Here is a 14,528-nt window from a genome sequence, read left to right as displayed (position 1 = left end):
AGTTCTAAAGGAACTTTAAATCCATTTTCATAAGGGTATAGATTACAGCATCATTTCTCAAAAGTGCTTCTCTTTGCTACGCAATACAACCGACGTATCGCTAATACAAGAACTTATTTTCTTTTTAAGATGATATGCCTTCATGCTTTCTCTCGCCAATGTATTGCCGCTCCTGGCTAGAATTCAAAATACCAGGAAGAAATGGCTCACAGAGACAGGAGCTACAATGCATAGGCATATGAAAAGAAGCTTTAAATTATTGAATGATGAGATTTTATGTGCCAAAACCACTTTCTGATTATGAGGCGCGCCATAGTGGGGGACTCCGGAAATTTCGACCACCTAGGGTTCGTTAACGTGCACCTAAATCTAATTACGCAGATGTTTTTGATTTCGCCCCCATCGAAATGCGGTCGCTGTGGCCGGGATTCCATCCTGATACCTCGTGCTTAATTAGCAGCCCAACAAAAAAGAAGCTTTGTTAGCTACAAAGCGCTCATTCAGAACATAGTACGGTGATAAAACGAGCAATCGCAACACAATGTCTTGAGTCGGTGCTGGCGAAGTCTTGTGCTCACTTGGCTCAGTATAGCTTCACTTGCCAGATTGAGCGCCAACAGGCGGCTGGCTTCCCTCGTTCGATTTTGACAGCTGTGTCCGAGACCCCCCCCCCCCCCCCCCCTTCAGAAATTGAAGGGTAGAAAAAAGCCTCGGGGCTTGTTATACGAACAAGAAAGCTGGAAGTGGTGCGCTACGTTCACAGGGTTGCGCACAACCTGCAGAATGTGGCAAAAAGGTGCGACGTGCTTGTTGTGCTTCTTGCCCCACCAAAACTTGGTAGGTTGTGCCCACGCACTTCGTGAACTCCGAGGAAACCTGCCTGTTGAAAGAAGCATACCATGCCATACGTCACATGCGCCGTTGATGTTGTGTACGAGATTCCGCTCAAGCGGCTTAAGTGCGGAAAAGTATATATCGGATAAACCAGCCGATGCCTCAATAATTGGGCGCGGTAACATGAGTGCTCTGTAGCTATAACAAAGCTTCTTTTCATTTGCCTATGCATTTTAGGTCCTGTCCCTATTAGTAAATTGTTTCTGGTATTCGAACTCTAGGCAGGAGTGGCAATACTTTGGCCAGAGAAATCATGGAGGCAGATCATATTAGAAAGAAAAAAGTGCCTGTATTAACGATACGTCGGTTGTTTTGCGTAACGAAGATAAGCAGTTTTTATAAATGATGTTGTGATCTATACACTTCTTAATATGATGCATTGGTTGGCTTGATGGGCAGTGCGCTTGCGCGATCCTGGTCTGCTGTGTACTTAAGCAGGCGAAGTCCTCAGAATAAAATTTAGTTGCGAGTTAGCGCTTGTCCTGTGATTCTGTGTCTATCTTGTGTCCCGTCTTGGAATTCCGCTTACCAGTATTCAGTTGTTGTGCACGAACCAACTAGCCCAGCAACACATTTTGTTAACGATATAAGTATACGGGCGATTGTGGTCTAATAATCTATGGTAAAGAAAGAAAGAAAAGAAAAGCGATAGTGCCGTAAAGGGCATGCAGCGCATCGAGCTGCTGTGCGGGGGGACCGAAGTTCGACCGCACCACGGGCACGTAATTTTTTCTTTTTTAACTGTGAGCTATCTGGCAAGAAAGCACCAGCAGCCACGGTAAGGAAAGTCCACGAGGGTTTGAAAAAAAAAATTCAACTGGTAGGATTTACTTGCCGAAACGCCAAGAAAGATTCGGTTTCAAAATGATTGTAACGAGAAATGAGGACGGTTGTAAGATAACTTGTTTACGGGCAAGAGAACGCGTGCGCACATACATAATGTTTTAGCTGAGCGTAGTTTACGCCAAAATTTCACGTGTTCATGTAGTGCATGCAACTGCATCTGTTGCCGATGCTTATAAGCGCGTCTCCAAGAGAAGCGAGTGATGTGCATGCAGTAAGCTTGGTTGTAAAACGAAAAATAATTCAGGCGGACGCACTGGCACACTGCGCTATATCGGCTCCAGCAGAGCGAGGGCAGCGATTGGCGGCGTTCTACATTACATCACGAACGCTGTGCGCACGCGGGCCAGCGTTTCCGTTGAGCGGCTGTGTACCGATTGCAATGCTACACCTGTCTGAGCGGAACGCACCGTCAACACTCAGCTAAATTTGTCCAATAGGAACTGGGGAAATAACAACACCAGCGCGCGTTAGCTAAGGGCATTCAAGTCGGTATTCTGTGTATATGATACATACATACATACATACATACATACATACATACATACATACATACATACATACATACATACATACATACATACATACATACATGCATACATGCATACATACATGCATACATGCATGCATCCATACATGCATACATACATACATACATACATACATACATACATACATACATACATACATACATACATACATACATACATACATACATACATACATACATACATACATATATGAAGACGGTTTCGCTCGTGTGTTTACTACAGCGAGAGTGCAGCCTCAAGAAATATCCGATCACGGGCCTTATCAGTCTACTGCGTCGGAACACAAAGTACGTTTTAATTTGTTACACTGTGCGGAAAGTCTATTTTTAACTTTTGAGATAAAAGACATGCGCATTACGATTCAAGACTAATACATACAATTTTTCCTAAAACTTACGGCAGTCTTCCCTTGTAGAACTGTCGTTATGTACAGAGGAAAAGTGTTTGCTTAAATTTTAACGCAATGCTGCTGCTCGATATCGGCGCCAATGCCTTTCTTGCTCTCTACATTCAGCCGGCCACATCAACGAGAAAAACCGGAAGGTGTCCAGTGTCTGTGCTTGTAAAGAGAGAAAGGGTCTATAGGCCATCACCGTCCGAAGACCATCAGTCATAAGCTAGCGTCGAGATGAACAAAGAAAACACCCGTGTACTTAGATTTAGGCGCACGTTAAAGAACCCCAGGTGGTCGAAATTTCCGGAGTCCTCCACTACGGCGTGCCTCATAATCAGAAAGTGGCTTTAGCACGTAAAATCCCATAATTAATTATTAATTATTAGATGAACAAAGAAGCTAATCGAAAACGACGGCATGGAATGAGGCTTTCTATTTTTTTTATTCTTATTTATATAAAAGGTAGAATTTGCATCAGCCCAAGAGGCGCGCGAAACTGGAAAAGACACTTTTTTTTTTACCGAAACCTTCTCCACTTGTGCGGAATTGCACGCAAGTGACTTGCCGTATGCAGTGTGTGTGCTTGAAGTTGCGGATTAATTGTCCCTCGCTATGCAATTCGCTATCTCCTTCTAAGCTGAGATTGTAGAGCAACTGCCCTGCAGAAAAGGTGTTGGTCCCCGGTTCGACTGCCGCATAAAGACTAATACGAATAAAGACTAATACGACTGCCGGATAAAGACTAACCTACGAAGCTCTCTGAGAAAGGCGCACCAATTTCCTTTGTAGCTCCCTGCTTTGTATAGCTCTTGTCGTCCCCTTGGGTGGACGTCAATAGCTTCCACGAAACTCCCTCCATCGTGCGCGTACCTATTGCGCTCATTTGGCTCATCTCGTTATTGCGTCTATTCTCACCGTGCTCCTCTTAGCCCATTTCCCACAATTGATACTGCCATGCACACTGGTAGATCAGACAGCAGAAGTATATAGAGAATAGAGGACAGCGCAAAGCGAGAAATCGGGTTTCTCGCCTAAGCCATATTGTTATCCCGACGCTTTGAATACTTTTTGCAGATGACACTGAACAAAACTACTTGCGTTGTCACAGCTACGAACTTCGGGTAAACTCGAATGCAGCGCTGTTGCCATATTTTTTTAAAGCAGACACTATGATTGACGACATACTGAGACAGTTCTTTTTGTTAAGATCGCGACCGTGCCCAACGCACTTAAAAGGACTCTAAAGGTTACTATTAAGTCAACTTGGACTGTTGAAATACCATCCGAGAAACCTTGAAACATTTGTTTCGTGCGAAGAGATACTTATTTTAAGAGAAAATGCGTTCCGAAGCGCCCACGTACCTCTAACGCAGTTCAAATCACCCGCCCTCCGATCGAGGAGTGGTGACGTCATGGTCTCATAGTGACGTTGCGCCGTCGGTGAGTAAAACGGCGCCCGCAGACGGCGCTACGGCTTTCCTGCGCTAACCGCAAACGCGCGGCCAGAAACAGAGCCAAGACAGAGCGTACAGCAGCGCGAATGCGGAACTATGGTGGCTAGCGGAAGGGAAAGCGCGCGCCGATAAGTTGTTTCTTTATTTTATGACGCCAACTTTAACGCTCGTTGCAATGGACGACCCTGACAACGACACATTGGCTCGCGATGCTGGGCTCGAGTTCAGCGATTTAAGCTACTACTATTACGATGACGGCCTGCTTTGAAAGGCACTCCACACGACTTCAGTAAGTGGGCGTTGAACTCGTAATCCTCTGGACGAAAGTGCAGCGAAAGTGTATCCGATTTTTCGGCTCTTTGCCAACGCGCTGTGGAAGAGGTACGGCACTTAACCACTTCGAACGGAGCGGTTCACTCGTTGGCACACAGTGATAAGTAACGTTGGATTCGCCGCTGCAACTGTCCTTGGCCACTTGGCCAAGTTACGCGGACCGTTCGCGCATCCCATTACATCACATGGACGTGGCATACTCGCTGCTTGTTCCAAATGCAAGTTTCGCGAGCCAGCAGGACCAGCGCAGCACAGCGCGATAACGAAATAACTGAAACTCAAAGCGCGCGCCGCGCAAAGTCGAGCGCGCAGGGTCGAGCGAAAACGAAACCTTTCGGTCACCCATACTAATCAAGGGTAAAGTCAAAATGTTATTCTTTCTTAGAATCGAATAGAAGTAGACAAACATCATTTTCTTCCGTTCTATAATCTAATGAAATGACATTTTTCTACGAGTAGTTGAGTACTAGTGACATAAATTATGATGAGAAGTGCATTCGCCATCGGGCTAGTGCCGGAATGTCGTTGGGAAGTCTCAAATCGTGTCATGTATTTACCTCAATTTCTCGGTTACTAAAGCTCTGTTCGCGATTATATTGACATTGCTTTATCACTTTAACTTGACTTCATAGTAACCTTTAGTGTCCCTTTAAGTACGCGGCGCGGGACGTTTTGTCTTTATTCGGCGAACACAAAACGGGTAGCTTTCTCTGTAATGCGCATTCAACTTTGACTGCATCAACGTCCATTTGTGACGACGCGATGAAATCACGCAATCGTATACTGCCCTGGAACAACGTTCTTTAATGGGCGATCGTAATTCCAACCTATTGCTATTTTTTCAAGGGACAGCATCTACGAACTGTGCTTAGAAAATATAATCGTCCCCTTTTTACCGGCCCAACGACGGAGCGTTGTTGCAGAGTGCATGGTTCCCTTAAGTCAGCATATAGTGACTCGGTAGGTCAAAGTGCCACAAAAATGTATTACTCTTCGAAAGCGAACAGTTTATCACAGTTGACGCACGTTTTCACGTGCCGAAATTACAGTTCGCTTAAATGACTGGTCTTCGGACAAGATTTGTATTGCATTGTGGTGAAGGTATTCATTTACGCTCCATTAACACTGTAGCTTTAAGCTATGTACAAGGTGAACTTCGTCTACATCTATCAATCATACCCATCACGGCGCCTCATTGAAACCGTACGAGGTGGCAGCGTCTAAATTAAAATGAGAGAGGAATGCAGAAACACTTGTTACAATGCTTTAGGAGAACGGTAAGATATCCCATGTGGTCAAAATTAATCTGGAGCCTTTCCTTACAGCTTCCCCCATAATCCGCTGTGCAGCTTAGGGATGTTAAACACAATATGTTAATTTTATTTACTAGTCATAGTCATGTCAATGTATAAAGCAAAGCTGTACATAATTACATAATCCGTTGCGCGGTAACTTCGCTGTGTCTGCTGCCTCTCTTTCCTGCTCTCAGCTATATAAGACCCAACTTTTGCATGTTTATGCGTATCATCACAGCATGAATTTTGTGCCGTAAAGGTGGGTATAACAACAAAGAAAAAAAAAGGAATATTAACCCTTACTTAAGACCGTGAGGTCTGCATTAAGACGCGATAACTTTAGTGGTTTGCCTTTTGGGCATTCCTCGTGGGGACCTGTGTACATGCAGTTTAGGCAATAGTCAAAACATGCTAGGAGCTCATTTATAGCCATATCTTTCAGTCGAGAGACTATGCTCACACGAAGGGTTTTTTTTTCTGCATACAGCGCAGATGGGACCGAGACGCATGCGCTCACTGATCATCGCGTCCCATTCATTCTCACCTGTTCAAGAATTACGGGGCCTAAAATTCTGTCGGCGCCTCATTACTATGACTGGCCTTATTGCGCGCGTCAACAGTCTGCTATTACTAATCGTGTAGCGCGCGCACGCGCACACACACACGTAATGTGGTCAGTTTGCTTGCGCAAAGATGAGCCGATATCGTCCCTGTTTTTCACCGCACACTTTACCACACCCCAACAAACATGACACACTTCCATGAAAAAGCCGATATTCTTGATCGCACAATGCATCACAGACCACCACGTGGTTCACATTCGCAAGTAAAAAAGGCCAGTCATCAGATTTCCATTACGCAGTTTATCAAACGCTGATGTTCCCCGACACCCGATACTGTTAATCTGGCTGGCAAGAGAATTGCGGGGATTCGCGTAGGAAAAAAGAAAGCAAAACAAAGGGAGACGAAAAGAATGAAAACACGCGTTCACATGGCGCACCTACGCCAAGCACTGCGCGACTGCACCGCGCAGAAAGCCGGCGGTGGCTGTTTTGCCAACCCGGGTCACTGCACGTGCGGTGGTGACGTCACGCTCTGACGCTGTTGGCAGAGTGTAACGTACCCCAGAAGAGGGGGCGAAGTGCAAAAACGCTCATGTACCGCGCATTTGGTGCATGTTAAAAAATCCCAGGTGGTCCAATGAGACGCGCCATTTGGCGTGTGCTTGGGGTTACTATAGAGCACGCCTTCGCAATCATTCTAACGCTGTGCGTAACACTGAAAAGAAAATTTTTTTATGCGCAGCAGATTCCGCGCGTGATACAGCTGAAACACTTGTAAGAGGGAATATCAGAGAATAAGCACCCCTATACTAACCGTAATACGGTGCTAACACGTTGAAAATAAACGCATTGTGAAGTACTTCGGTAAACATTATTCACCAGAGGAAACATGGGTGCCGCTCAGTTAAAGGAATCAATCTCGTTCGCTCTCAAAAGCGAAGAGCCTAATTTTTTTTATTGCCAAAAACACGGAATTCTGGTTTGTACTTTACAGAATGTCCACCAGAGTGCCTTGCTCCGCGTGGTGATACGGTATTTTCTCATTGATGTAAATTTCGTGAAATGAAGAAAGCGATAGCACGAACAAAATTATCAAGTTATGACATGACGTAACCGAACAAGCGCTTCCGCTTAGTTGATGCCATGTAGGCAATTTCTTTTGTCAATCTATCGGCTTATCTTCCGCGATAGTTATGAATGAACGTATGGTAAAGGTGGAGGAGATTATATTTATATGCTTTTCGCGGCAACGTATCAAATTGTGTTTAACGGAGCGATGTCCGTATGCCACTGGTATCAGTGGGATATAAATAAACGATATACATTTGGCGCGCATAGCTGAACGGAAGTCGTCATTGAATGCCAGCAAGCTCTTGAACTGCACGCAGAACTTCAGAAGCTTCGCATTCGTCCGTTCGAAGTTCCTCATCGTGACCCGACTTCCCCCTTCGCTCACTTCGAAGACACCGAAGCTGTGACCGAGTAGGCGGCATCCGTGTTCACAGGAAGATGCCACCAGTATTGAGAAGCCAAAAGGGCGATTCGGCTTCGCCCAATAGGACTATCTCGGCTCGTCCAACTGGTTCGATACGTCCTGGCAGTTACACGGCTTCGGCAAGTCCAGATAGCTCGAGACATCCTGGCCGTGATGCGGTTTCACCCAGTTCGACTAGGTCGGCCAGTCCAACAAGTTCGAGACATCCTGCCAGTGATACTTCTTCGACTAGGTCGGCCAGTCCAACAAGAATGAGACATCCTGGCGGTGATACGCCGTCGCCCAGTTCGACTAGGTCGGCCAGTCCGACTAGCCTGAGAAATCCTGGGGGCGATACGGCTTCACCCAGTCCAAGTAGTTCGAGAAATCCTGGTGATCTGATTAACCCTAGCTATTCTATTCCCCCAATTCGTAGGCCCCGCAGACTTCGCAGGCTTCGTCACTGCACTGGACGATGTTTGCGCACCGCGGCCAAGGCACTCTTCGACAATCCGATCATGATTTTAATTATTTCGTCAGTAGTCGTTGTGTTTATAGTGATGCTATATTGCTGGCCCCCAAGGCGGACTGAAGTGGTGACTCCAGCTCCTTCGGCGAACAAGCCATGGACAGACCACGACGTCAACGGGCCCACCGACATCACCACCTCCAGCGGTGTGCTGACCGTGAGCAGCACCATCTCGACTTTTCGCAGAATCTTCAATCCTCGTATCCTGCTGTGGACGGAGCCTGGCACGAAACGGCTCGTTGAAGGCACACACTTGCCAGCCGCAGGAGACATTGCTTTGCGGTACTGTTCGTTTCCAGTGCGAGATTCCTTGCCTCGAGACCCGTTCGAAAACTTTGTGCTGGGCTGTTACGTTACCAAGGACCGTTCTCTGCTCGAAAAAAGCGACGCCGTGGTATTTGACGCCTCAGCTATTCACGCCACGCTTCCTCCTGTGTTCCGGGATCCGAGACAGGTTTGGGTTTTCTGGACGCACCGTGGCAGCGTTCCCACGAAAGATCTCGGTACGGTAACCGCGAACTCATTTAATTGGACCATGGCACACCGTACGGATGCCGACGTCGTCATACCCTTCGGCAACTGGACAATAAGTGACAAGCCTGCTTCAAGTGGCTATGTTAAGAAGGAGCAAATCAAGAAGGGCACCGCTCTTTTCTTCACCAGTGATTGTGATGACGACGACACTAACCATGTACTCAAGGACGTGATGGGAGCCCTGGAAGGCGCGATGGTGTACAGCTGCGGCGTCACTCATTGTGGCTGGTTTCAGATGTGCCTGGCCGAATACGCGAAGGACTTCTACTTCTTGCTTGTCCCCGAGTCGTCGGGCTGCTACGAGCACCCATTGGAGGCAATTTACGAAGCATTTAGGTTTGGACTGGTGCCAGTCTACTTCGGGAACAAGGAGTTGAAAGGCCTACCTGAGCATTCGTTTGTGTCTGCGCTTGATCTGATGCCTTCGCAGAATATTACTAGCTATCTGAAGGCGCTGGTTGACGATCTTGACTTGTACAGTGACTTCTTCAAGTGGAAGGAAACGTACGCGCTTAGCCGCCGTGACGACCTCTGCTATCTGTGCGACTCGCTGCGAGCCCCTTTTGAGAAGCGGAGCGCTGACGTCCTGTCCTGGTGGAAGAAGACCAACCTGTGTCCCCTAGATCACAAATACAATCAGGCACATAGCCGCCCTCATGATGCATACATGCTCTGAGAAGAACGCAAGCTTCTCTTTGATGGCCGAAAGCCTTTGAAGCTTAGAAGAGACTGCGAATAAAGTGAATGTGTGGTTCTCATGGGCTCGTTTTTCATTTAGCTATTTGATCGCTCTTTTTTCCCTATCTGTGGGCTCTCAGCCTTTCTGTGTGACGTGACAGCTTAAGGTCACATGCCCTCCTATTATCTGAAGGACAAGTTGAAATAGCTTAATTAACCTGTGACGTTCGTTTATTAGCCAAATTTGCTAATTCAGTAAATTACTTCAGATATCTTGTGCAATTGCGTAGTTAAAGCTGACAAGTGCTCGAGGAATGTCCTGCCTGCGTCACGATATGATTGTGTAACCACTGAATTCAAGTAAAAATACTAAGCTTCTTATGAATCCTTTTTATTAGGGAAGATTTGCCGTAAGGTGTATGGAGAATACAAAGAAGTCTTAAACAGCTTCCAACTCTGCATCGTGCAAGAACTGCCGCGGTGTCTTTGCATACTTACTGTCCATTAGCCAACTGCAGCTTTCGGGTAGGTCTGGCTTCAGTCCAGCCTTTCTTAAGTCTGATCGCCCGCGGTTCAGGGCACATCCAAAGCAGATGTCGAGATTCTAACGTTGTCAAAGGAGCAGAGCACTTCGGGTGCATTACTTGATGTCTTTTGAGGCTATGGTGTTGGGCTGCTAAGCACGAGGTCGTGGGATCGAATCCCGGCCACGGCGGCCGCATTTCAATGGGGGCTAAATGCGAAAACACTCGTGTACTTAGGTTTAGGTGTACGTTAACGAACCCAAGGTGGCCCAATTTTCCGAAGTCCCTCACAATGGCGTGCCTCATAATCAGAAAGTGGTTTTGGCACATAAAACCCCATAATATAATTTTGTTTTTATGTCTTTTGTCGATCCCCAAGCCCAGGTGACGGATGATGTTAGAGCCGCTACAACCCTTGCATTCATTTCCAGTGTTCTATACGGCGCGGCTAGTATGCTGTAGCTAAAGCTGTAACACCATCTGCAGAAGCGTAATTTTGAGAGAAAATGCCGCTATGAGGACGGCCAAGATAACAGACACGAAGGAAAGAAGTGTTACCAGGACGGCCCAGAGCTCCCGTCGGTATATACGAATACCAACAAGATCAACAAAGCAAAAGCAGGTATCAAATAGGGCGAAAGCAAATTCTGAAAAAGAAAAAATTGACGGAAGCTCCACTCGCGATTGCAAGCGTGGACCCAGCCGCGGTGACAGAGGCTTTCGGCCCTTCTGCTCGACAGTCAGCTACTCCCCCACTGCGCCACTCCAGCGCTTGCTCGCGGCTGCGGAAACGTGCCTACACACGCGTTCTAGCGCGCGAGGAGTCGCGCGATGCGAGATGCGCGCCGCTTAGTGCCGATACGGGCACACTTTGCATTGTAGTTGCATAATATAGCACCAGGTGGCACGCCATGTAGCAGTTGCATAAGTAACCGTACCCAGTAGATGTAGAAGTTTTGAGGAAGTAACAGAAGGATAAGGTGATGTACACAAGAATGCCAGAATGTAAAACATGTATATCATACCTGATTAAATCAAGTAGGCTGGGTAACTATTTCTCACCACCCGGTTTCAAAGGGGATGCCAATAAATAATCATTATCAGCAGCAGCGCAGCAGTGTATCGTGTCACTTGTCATGCGATCTGAAATGCGCACCAGATAGCGTTGATACGTGCAAATTTTGCATTGCAGCTGCGTTTTATTCCACCAGGCTTCACGACATGCAGCAGTTGCATCGTATCGTGTCACGTATCAAGGGATGCGAAATGCGCAGCGCGTGGTCTCAATACCTGTGCTGCTTACGCTTCTGTGCACGATATGGCGCCCCCTCGCAAGGTACGAACCGCTGCTGACGAAGCGTATAGTATAAGCTACATGCGCAGCTGCTACTAGGCAACGTCGGTTTCATCCGACCGCTGTGCAGAGGGCAGCACAAGCCGCAGCTTGCCGTCAATGCCGGTCGGACCGTTCGGTGCGTTCTCGTGAAAGCGAAGCAAATATATTTCGCCACGAAGACTGTCTAGTGCGTGATGGCGAAAATGGAGATCCTATGGAGCAGCTCCACCAGCTTGCGCTGCGACTGTGCTCCGTGTGCCCCACAAGCACACGGAGCACAGTCGTTTAAGCACAGTCGGAGCACAGACTTGTTTAAGCGAAGCTTTTTAGGCATCACTCCCGCACTTTGATGTCCGTTTCTTCTTTTAACATGTATCGACTTCCCAGGTGCTCACTGACGTCAAGTCTTGTATCGGCTTATGTAGTGCCGAATTCGGAGACCATACGTGCTACAAAGCCTTTCCGCACTCTTGACTTTAATGAATATGTAATCAGCCTCAGTAGACTGCGGCGTTTCACTAAAGCTCGTGCGCTAGACATATTCTTATTTCAATCATGTGATTTACGACGCCTTTACCTATAGTAGCAAGCGCAGATGTAGAACCTGAAGAAGCCCCTTTCTTTTAGCTGGGAATGGTGCCCCTGCCCCCGCAAGATCCAGACAGCTACGAAAAAAGAAGAAAATAAATAATCCAATACCATGGACGCGTCGCAAATCTGTAAACAGGCGCGCACATTGTACAGTGCTCAGCTTATCAAACGCGATAATTGGGCCGACATGGCGGCCGCTGTTTTTTGTACCACCGGAGTGCGCTGGGGACAGCGAGCGGACGTATTGTCGTATGCAATAAAAGCGAGGGCTTTCGTGACGCATGTTGTGACTACACTTGCTCCTACCCGCCCTTCAGCCATGGTGGCTAGAAGGGGAGATGAGAGCATCGCGGCGGGCAGCATGCTAGCGCGGCTTCGATAATTAAGGGCAATTGAAAGTGTAGATAGAAAGCCAGGAGTCATCAAAAAGAAAGTGAGAGAAACAGAAACAGTTAATTGGATGCAAAAGAGGCAAACAAAAACACCACGGAGATTTACAAGAATGGCAAGAAATGAATTAGAAAGGAAACTCAAAGGAAATTAGAATTGAAACACAGGGCGGTGCCTTGCTTTTGAAGTCCGAGCTGGTTGCCTGGGAGCAAAAATATACCGGCGGAAATAGTCGTAACAGGATGAGGTGCGTGTGTGCTGTAGCAAAAATCCGGAGACAATCCAGTGCATCCCAATGGAATTCGAAAGTATTCTCCCAACGAGACCCGTAGGAAACGTCCACCTTCCAGACGCGCTGGGATTTAAAGTAAGTGGAAAAAGTAACCGGTCGGTAGCTGAGATTAGCCAGAGACGTTTAAAGTATTGGCGGAAAAAAAGTAGGAAACAAATTGCTGGGGCCGGTTCCGTTACAGACATAAAAGGTAGATATATACTTTTTAAGGAATAGAGGAAGTATGAAAGAGACTTAGACAAAATGTAAAACCGATAAATATCTGTAGACTGCCTGATTAGCTCAAACAGGCTAGATGGCTATTGGGCGCTGCCTCGTGATCAGGCAATGCCAAGAAATCATCGTCATCAGATGCCTGTTTTTGGAGGGGCACCGCAGTAGCTATCTGCTGCGACGCGAAGTCTCCTACTTTGTCGGCGTCTTCCGTCGTGTCACTTTGTTTAGAAAAAACTTCTGTGCTTTCTAGCCATCATACCCAAGCTGCACCAGCTATCACCATGCCCTCTCACCGGCGGCGCAAAAACGCCGGTAGCCATGCGGGTCGATTATCGCGTTTGAATTGCTAAGCACTGTATACATACCATGCGTTGTATTTCAATGCACAGTTCTCCAAAACAAAGAAAGCCTCGCTTCCATGGACGGACAACAGAAATGTGTTCTCCTTATTTTTTTTCTGCTGCTTATCACGAGGTATAGGGTCCCTTACAGGCCACACCGCCACATTATAACTGTATAGGGGCGGATATGGAAATGCAAGTGAACTTATGCTCAAGAAGCAAACAGATCAGGCTGGTACACTATATTTATTTCCGCTGTCTCTCCCGCGGCTATATTTGAGATATTTTTTTCGATGGTCAGCCAGGACCTTTTGTTCGAATTCTAATTTTTTCTTTTGCGACAACTAAGGCTAATTTAAAGATGACAACAGTTGAGTGCTATCTAAACCCCGATTTACAGTCGAGTGCATCTGCAGTGAACGCCTCTGCAACGAAATAATCTGTATAACGAAGGAATAATTCGGTCCCGTGAAAACAGCCCGCGGATATATACAAAGTGCCTCGAGCGGCCAGTCGCGTGGCAATTCTGCGTGCATTTATGGGCTGCTTTCACGCTCGGAAAAACACTTTTATGTAGCACGTATTGAGCAACAGAAAGCTGCATCGGGAGTCCTTCATGTTGCTCTACAATTTCATTGACACTTTCCATCTAAATATAATATATGATAAGATAATTAATTAATTAAGACTAATTCTCTAATTAGGTGGAATGAAAAAAAATCTGAGTATCGCCAAGCGACGGCAAACAACATTGCCTTGGTTCTGTCCAGATACGTGACATTCGCACATGTTATAACTCTGGCTAAAGCTAGCTGGGACACCCTGTATACGCTTACTGAAGTAAGAGCTTGACATGAATGCTCTCCGGCAAAAGAGAACTGAGGCGCATGCATCGTCTATGCGAGAAGAAAAACGGTGTACGCATGCGCTACTATGAGGGCTAGCGAAATGTGCATGGGTCTTGTGACGTTAGTTTGCATGCTTGCTGGGGACTCGTGATAGCGAAAGCGAGAGCATTGCTTTTCTGCTGACTTTGACGATACTCGCAAATTTTCTGTTCGTATTCTTAGTCAAAGTCAAAGCGAAAATTGCAATATATATATTAGCACGCTCCCTGTGTAACACTAGGGGGGCGTTTCATATCTCTGCCGGCGTCCCTCGCTGCCACCTATGAAGCTGTTGTTTTCTCTTTGTGCTTGTGGGAAAAGACCAAAGACGGGCAAAATCGAGTGGGACCACCAGCGTCTAGTGTGCTTCCGTGGCCAGAGGTTCATCTTGAGGAAGCAACCAGCTTGA

At 46.8% G+C, this 14,528-nt stretch overlaps 1 protein-coding gene across 1 annotated transcript; it reads left to right on the top strand.

Moving 5' to 3' along the window:
- The first annotated feature begins 8,361 nt into the window (after window positions 1-8,361).
- Window positions 8,362-9,540, top strand: LOC135899361 (alpha-(1,3)-fucosyltransferase C-like). The gene has a single exon (XM_065428611.2). The coding sequence runs from the start codon at window positions 8,362-8,364 to the stop codon at window positions 9,538-9,540; it is 1,179 nt and encodes a 392-aa protein (XP_065284683.2).
- The last annotated feature ends 4,988 nt before the right edge of the window (window positions 9,541-14,528 follow it).

Source organism: Dermacentor albipictus, chromosome 1 (genome assembly GCF_038994185.2).
Source record: "Dermacentor albipictus isolate Rhodes 1998 colony chromosome 1, USDA_Dalb.pri_finalv2, whole genome shotgun sequence".
NCBI lineage: Eukaryota > Metazoa > Arthropoda > Arachnida > Ixodida > Ixodidae > Dermacentor > Dermacentor albipictus.
The sequence above is the reverse complement of the archived record's forward strand: the minus strand, read 5'-3'. Positions and strand labels throughout refer to the sequence as shown.

What these genes read in the sequence shown, in the direction of transcription:
- LOC135899361 (XM_065428611.2), top strand. Translation starts at nt 8,362, where the DNA reads ATGCTATATTGCTGGCCCCCAAGGCGGACTGAAGTGGTGACTCCAGCT.